The sequence below is a fragment of the Dipodomys ordii genome, unplaced genomic scaffold, assembly GCF_000151885.1.
Source record: "Dipodomys ordii isolate 6190 unplaced genomic scaffold, Dord_2.0 Scaffold22, whole genome shotgun sequence".
Lineage (NCBI taxonomy): Eukaryota > Metazoa > Chordata > Mammalia > Rodentia > Heteromyidae > Dipodomys > Dipodomys ordii.
This window is the reverse complement of record NW_012267238.1, coordinates 1,816,689-1,823,762: the sequence shown is the minus strand read 5'-3', so window position 1 is coordinate 1,823,762 and position 7,074 is coordinate 1,816,689. Positions and strand designations below refer to the sequence as shown.

The following is a 7,074-nucleotide window of genomic DNA, read 5'->3' as shown; positions in this document are numbered from 1 at the left end:
CTGGTGGCCGCCGTGCGTCCACGAGCCGAACGTCAGGCCGCAGCTCTGCGCGTCGAACGGGAAGGCGGACACGTCCACGCGACACGAGCTGCGCGTGATGGCCGGGGAGTCCCAGCGCACCGCGCCGTCGTGACGCACCACCACATTCGTGTTGACCGACGCTGGCGCCTGCGTGTCTGCCCTGCAGACGAGTAGGAGGGGGACGGGGGGGGGGGGGGGGGTCATTGGGGGCAGATGTCAGAAACCCGGGCAGGGCGGGGGGGGGGTGGAGCTCTTTGAGGAGAGGTGCCCTGGAGGCCGGGATAGTGCCCAGGGGTGGGGCGGAGGGGGGGGCTTAGAAGGCACACAGGCCTAGCCCTGGGCAGAGTGGAAAAGCCTCTGGAAAGACCTGTAATCCGAGGCTGAGATCTGAGGATTACAGTTTGAAGCCGGCTCAAGCAGAAAAATCTATGAGACTCTTATTTCTAATTAGCCCCCAGAAGAGCTGTAGCTCAAATAATGGAGCATCAGCCTTACCCAAAAAGGCTCAGGGACAGCTCCCAGGCCTTGAGTTCAAGCCCCAGTGCACACACATGCGCACGTGCGCATGCACACACACACACCTGGTGATAGTAATGGGCAGGTCAGTGCGACCTTGGGAATCATCTACAAACCTCATTAGAGGGACCCAGGAAGCTTTGCAGCACTACACATTAAATGGGAGGCACTGAACTGGTTAATGTGGCAGAAAGGAATGCCCTTGAGGGTTAGGCCCGGAGGGAGCCAGCCCTGAACCTCAGAGCTAGTCTGGAAACAGGTAAGGTACCATAGAGAGGTACTCACATCCCAGACTTGTCATTCATTCACTCATTTATTGGTGGTACTGAGGATTGAACTCAGGGCCTCATGCATGCAAGTGTGAGGTAAGCAGGCACTCTTATCCCTTGAATCCTATCACCACATCCCCTTACTAGGAGAGAGAGTAGGGCTCTCAGTAGACATTGAGCCTGATTTGGCCTTCTGTACCTAAAGTGGGGTTGCTGTGAGCTCTTGGCAGCCTTCCTTTTGGTACCAGGGGAAAGTTTCCAGAGCAGCAGGGTAACCAGACTGAGGTGGGGTTGGGGTGGGGAGGGGTCTCAGTGCATGTTCAGAGCTAAGGGCAACTCTAGAGAGAGGCAAGAGAGGGAGGGACCCAGGCGGGCAGTACTTGTTGTAGAGTACGATGTCTGGTCGCCACACAAGACTGCTGGGGATGCGGATGGCATCCAGGCCACCGTAGGCATCTGGGTCCCATCGTAGGTAGGCATCAGACCACTCCTGCCGGATCCACAGGTACAGGGTCAGCACCTGATTCCGTTCATCCTGGTGGGGGGAGGGGACAAGGAGGGGACGTCAGTATATGTGCACACTTTCCTCAGTGCACACATCTACAAACCCAACTTGTCTGTACAGTGATTCCCTCCCAGGCCTGACCTTGCTGGATTCTTCCCTTCTCTGGGCCTCAGTTTCCCAGGTGCATGAGGTGGTAACACACTTAGCAGGGAGTCAACAAGGTCAAGTGTGTAAAGTACAGGGCACCCAGTGGGTACCCAACAGTTAGTAGCTGTTACTGTTAATCTTAACACAGGAAAGGAACAGTCCCACACTCTCTTACCTCTTCCTGGAACACTGTTACAGAAACATTCCATAGCAGAACCATTACCACAACATACCATGTCGATGATCTGGGACAGTGTCACCTCCAGGGTCACATTCAGAGTCTGGTCTGTGTCTGCCACAGGTCTCAGGGCACTTTTGTAGTTGGTGAATAGGTCACGGAACAGCTTGTGAGCCAGCTTGCCCTCAGCTCCCAGGCACTCTGTATCAGTCAAAAGGGCTTCTGTGCATACCCTTCAGCCATATCTGCTTCCACTGTCTCAGCCTTTTGATGGTCTCCTTATGCTTGTCCTCTGTCCTGGCTGTGGCTCTGGTTTGTTTTTTCTCTGTCTCTGTCTATTTCTCTGTCTCTCTCTCTCTCTTTTTGGTTGTGGGGCCTGAACTCTGGGCCTGGACACTGTCCCTCAGCTCTTCAGCTCAGGGCGAGTGCTCTACCACTTGAGCCACAGCACCACTTCTGGTTTTCTGGTGGTTTATTGGAGATAAGTGTTTCACTTTCTTGCCTGGGCTGGCTTTGAACTGCAATCCTCAGATCTCCTGAGTAGCTAGGATTACAGGCATGAGCCACCAGTGCCTGGCAGCTCTGGTTTCTTCTTGGTCACCTGTAAGGGGTGAATGAGCTAAAGGCCTTGTACTGTCTTCCAGAACAATGCTGGCCTCTTACACTCTTTTCAAGGACCTGGATTCTGTCTGTCATGCCTTAAAACTAGAGGGACCCAAATAGCCCACAAGAGTCCAGACTTTCACCTAAGTATTTTAAACTCCATTTACCCTGTCCTCATTTTTCAAGCCTGTTTTTACTTCTCCTTGGGTTCCTCAAAGCTTCTATATATGGAGCATTCCATGTTCCGCAACTAGCCACTAGGATTTTATTTTATTGAGACAAGTTTTGGTTGTGTTACTCAGGCTGGTATCAAATTCCTGGGCTCAAGGCATCCTGCTTCAGCCTTTCAAGTAGCTGGGATTATGGGTACTGCCATTTTCTAAAAACACACTCTTCCTAGGCTTTTTTTTTTTGGGTCCGGTTGTGGGGCCTGAACTCTGGGCCTGGGCACTGTCCCTCAGCTCTTCAGCTCAAGGCTAGTGCTCTACCACTTGAGCCATAGTGCCACTTCCGGCTTTTTTCTTATGTGGTGCTGGGGAATCGAACCTAGGGCCTCAGGCATGCAAGGCAAGGGCTCTACCACTGAGCCACCTTCCCAGCCCCTTCCTAGGCTTTTATGACATACATTTTCTCAGTCCCTGATGCAAATAATGTGTGCCAAAACCCTGTCCTCTTCATTTAGTCCCTCCCTCCTCCCTTCTCCATCTCCTGTCCCATCTTCCTTCCCTCCTTCCCTCTCTCCCTCCCTCCCTCCTCCTTCTCTCCCTTCTTCCCTTCCTCCCTTCCTTCCTTCCCTCCTTCCTTTTTCTCCTCCCCTCTCCTTTCCTCCCTCTCCTCTATTACCTCTCTAGTCCAAACCCTTCCTCCTTCATTCAGACTACACAATAGCAGTTTGTCATTGCTCCCCCGGCCTGGAGCTTATCCTCACTTCCTGTCTATTCTCAATTTTTTGTTTTATTTTGCTCTGCTTTTTTCATTTGCTTGAGATATAGTCCAGGTTGGCCTCAAACTCATGATTCTCCTGTCTTCCCCTCTCCAGTGCTGGGATTATGAGTGTGCACCACCATGTTTGGCACACACACCCACACACCCACGTGCACAGGTCCTGGGGCTTGAACTCAGAGCATGGGTGCTGTCCCTGAGCTTTGTACTCAAGGCCAGCACTCTATCACTTGAGCCACAGCTCTACTTCTGGCTCTTTAGTAGTTTGTTGGAGATAAGAATCTCAGTCTTTCCTGCCTGGGCTGGCTTTGAACTGCAGTCCTCAGATCTTCAGCCTCCTGAGCAGCTAGGATTACAGGGTATGAGTCCTAGCACCTAGAGGCTCCCAGTCTTTTTTATTTCCCAGTCCTGAGACTTGAACTCAAGGCCTGGAACTGTCTTTGAGCTTCTTGTGTTCAAGGCTAGCACTCTACCACTTGAGCCACAGCACCACTTCCGGCTTTTTTGTTTATGTGTTACTGAGGAATTGAACCCCGGGATTCATGCATGCTAGCAAGCACTCTACCACTAAGCCACATTCCCAGCCCATCCCACAGTCTTTTAAACTGACTAACTCTGACTAGGGCAGGGTCTGCTTAAAACTTTCCAGGGCCCCAGTGAGTGCAGGTAAAAGCACGCCTAGCATTCAGGGCCCTTTATGATTTGCTTCTCTGACTTTTCAGCCATAATTCTGAAAGTTTCCTTGTCCTTGCTCCCACTTCAGCCATGCAAGTAACCCCTCTCCTCCACATTCCCCAGATGGAAAGCTTATTCTTAGCACAGCTACTGAAAAGAAAGTTAACAAAGACTGTGGAGAGAGATTAGGAATAACAGCAATGCCAGGGGAGGCCAGGGCTGGCTCATACCTGCAGGGAGTAGCAACAGGAACAGAAAGGCCAGATGGAGACGGTGGCTCCCAGTCCTCATGGTCCTGCCACAGCCAAAGGTGAGGTGGATCTCCTAGTCAGACCTAGGGCAGCATCAGGCCCTGATGGCAAGGATAATGTAGACAGTACCTGGAAATCAGAAAGACAGATCTTTGGTGGGCCCGGATACTCTCTAAGGAGTCCCTAAACTCTTCTAGTTATCTGACCCTACTGTTTGTACCTGCCCTGCAAATATTAGTACTTGGTTCTTACCATCTGCCATTTCTCCTTTTCTAGTCCTTGCCTTTCTGGCCTCGACATCTGCCCTTTCCCTATGCCATGCACCTCTGTTTACCTCTTGCTTTCTCAATTTTCTTTGTCTTTTCCTCTACAACCATCTTGGTCTCTATCTATGGCTCTTCTCCTCTCTCCTACTTCTTTCTATTTCAGACCCCTGGCTTTGATCTTCCGTGCCTCATACCCGGGCCTTGGATGAGCCAATGAGCCTGCTGCTCTCAGCACAACAAGACCAAGAACTCTTCTCTGTCCCAACGAGTGTGAGGCACAAGACAGTGGCCCCTCCCTCTTGGCACTTCCAGTTAGCTTAATTACATGATTGGGACACCTGTACCCATGGAAACAGCAACTGAAACTGACACTTCAGGCTGTTGGGACCTAAATTATTTATATTTTGTAAAGCAATACTCAGACTCAACTCAACCTTTTGGAGATAATGAGATAATTTTACGTTACATATCCTTATGTGCCGCATTTTCTTTATCCATTCACCAGTTGTTGATTCCACCTCTTAGCTATCGTGAACAAAACTGCAATAAATAGAGTCCAAAGCATGATTGAGTAGGGATATGTAGAAGACTAGGACTTCAGGGAGTACAAGGGCAGGACCTGTAGATGGGAAATGTCCCCTCAAGCACTCCCATCATTGCTGGAATCCGTTAAGAGTCCTGTAGCTCTTCCCAGTGAAGAGTGAACACATCATGCTGGCTGGCCATGCAGGCTCTGCCCTCCTGATGGCAGTGGTGCTGACACCTCGGCCACTCCAAATGGTCCACAGAGCAGGTCTCTGCAGTCATTCCCATTGGAGACTGAAGTTTTTTCACAGTGTCGTCACTGGAGAGTGTGAGGTAATAGACAAAACATAAGCTTTAGAATCACTTTCAGCTCTGCTTTTTTAACATGTGCATTATACACACACACATATGTATAAATACACACATATATATCTATATATTCTACCACATTGAGCAACAGCTCCACTTCCTGGTTTTCTGGAGGTCTAGAGCTTAATTGGAGATAACAGTCTCATAGAGTGTCCTGAGCTGGTTGGCTTCAACCCGTGATTCTCAGATCTCAGATTACAAGCATGAGCCACCAGTGTCTGATACATATATTTTAATCAGTAATATCCTCTATTACTTTTCCTGCATGACTGATATTCTATTAACAGCTTTCAGTGCAATTTCCTGTGCCATCTTCAAACATAGTTGGAATTCTTTTTTTTTTTTTTTAGGTCGTGGGGCTTGAACTTGGGGCCTGTGAGCTGTCCTTGAGCTCTTTGCTTAAGGCTAGCACTTCTACCACTTTGTGCCACCAACACCACTTCCAGTTTTCTGGTGCATAATTTGAGATGAGAGTCTCTCAGACTTGCCTGCCCAGGCTGGCTTTGAACTGTGATCCTCAGATCTCAGCCTCCTGAGGAGTTAGGATTGCAGGCATGAGCCATCAGCGACTAGCAGTTGAAGTAATTTTGATATTATTCACCCTCCATCATTTTCTTTTTCCCTTTCCCCTCTTTCTTGTTATCTCAGAAAATCCCATTGTTAGTTTTTTGTTGTTGTTGTTTGTTTTTGAGTCCAGTCATGGGCCTGGGTGCTGTCCCTCAGTTCTTCAGCTCAAGGCTAGCTCTCTACCACTTGAGCCACAGCGCCACTTCCGGCTTTTTGCTTTTTGCTTATGTGGTGCTGAGGAATTGAACCCAGGGCCTCGAGCGTGCAAGGCAAGCGCTCTACCACTGAACCACCTTCCCAGCCCCATAGTTAACAGTTTTATACTAATTATATAAGTATGTAAGTATTCATAATCATGTATACATACAAATATATGTATATATGTGTCTTTAAAGTCAAATTCTGCAAACATGGAATATTTGCTCTTTGGGCTTGGCTTATCTGGCTCAACATGATGGTCTCAATTTTACTTTTCTTTATGACTGAGTAATATCCATGGTAATATCCAACTTCTTTATCCATTCATCAGTTGTTGGGTAACTTGGCTGATTCTACCTTTTGGCTGTTGTGAACAAAACTGTAATAAGCATAGGTGTGCAGGCATCTTTCTTATATATTGATTTAGACTCCTTTGGGTGTATACCCAGGAGAGGTATGGTGGGGTCATAAGGTAGATCTAATTTTAACTTTTGGAGGAGCCTTCATATTGACTTCCATAGTGGTTGTGCTAGTTTACATTCCCTCTAGCAGTATAGGATTCCTTTTTCACCACATCCTTTCCAGCATTTGTAGTTTGTTTCATTATTACCATTCTGATTAGGGTGAGATGAAATTTTAGTGTGCTTTTGACTTGTACTTCCTTTATGGATAAGGGGGTTGAACATTTCTTCTTGGTTTTTATTTTTAGCCATTTGTATTTCATATGTGAACTGTCCATTCAATTTGTTTGTCCGTTTATTAATTGGAATATTCTTTAACTGTTTGATTTTGAGATTGGAAGGATCTAAGTTCAAGGCCAGTTTAGTTAAAAAAAAAAAAGTTGCCAGGCACCGGTGGCTCACGCCTGTAATCCTAGCTACTCAGGAGGCTGAGATCTGAGGATTGCAGTTCAAAGCCAGCCTGGGCAGGAAAGTCCATGAAACTCTTATCTCCAATAAACCACTAGAAAACCGGAAGTGGCACTGTGGCTCAAGTGGTAGAGTGCTCGCCTTGAGCTGAAGAGCTGAGGGACAGTGCTCAG

At 48.2% G+C, this 7,074-nt stretch overlaps 1 protein-coding gene across 1 annotated transcript in view; it reads right to left on the bottom strand.

Annotated features, from left to right (window-relative positions):
* Chrna10 (cholinergic receptor, nicotinic, alpha 10 (neuronal)) overlaps positions 1–4,628 on the bottom strand; it is a 7,428-nt gene extending 2,800 nt beyond the window's left edge. Inside the window, exons 1-5 of the mRNA XM_013013956.1 lie at positions 4,568–4,628; positions 4,087–4,236; positions 1,692–1,837; positions 1,187–1,341; positions 1–181 (exon numbers count right to left, since the gene is read on the bottom strand). Coding sequence (XP_012869410.1) covers positions 1–181; positions 1,187–1,341; positions 1,692–1,837; positions 4,087–4,147 — 543 coding nt within the window. The 5' untranslated portion in view covers positions 4,148–4,236; positions 4,568–4,628. The remainder of the gene's footprint in view (positions 182–1,186; positions 1,342–1,691; positions 1,838–4,086; positions 4,237–4,567) is intronic.
* Positions 4,629–7,074: the final 2,446 nt, after the last annotated feature.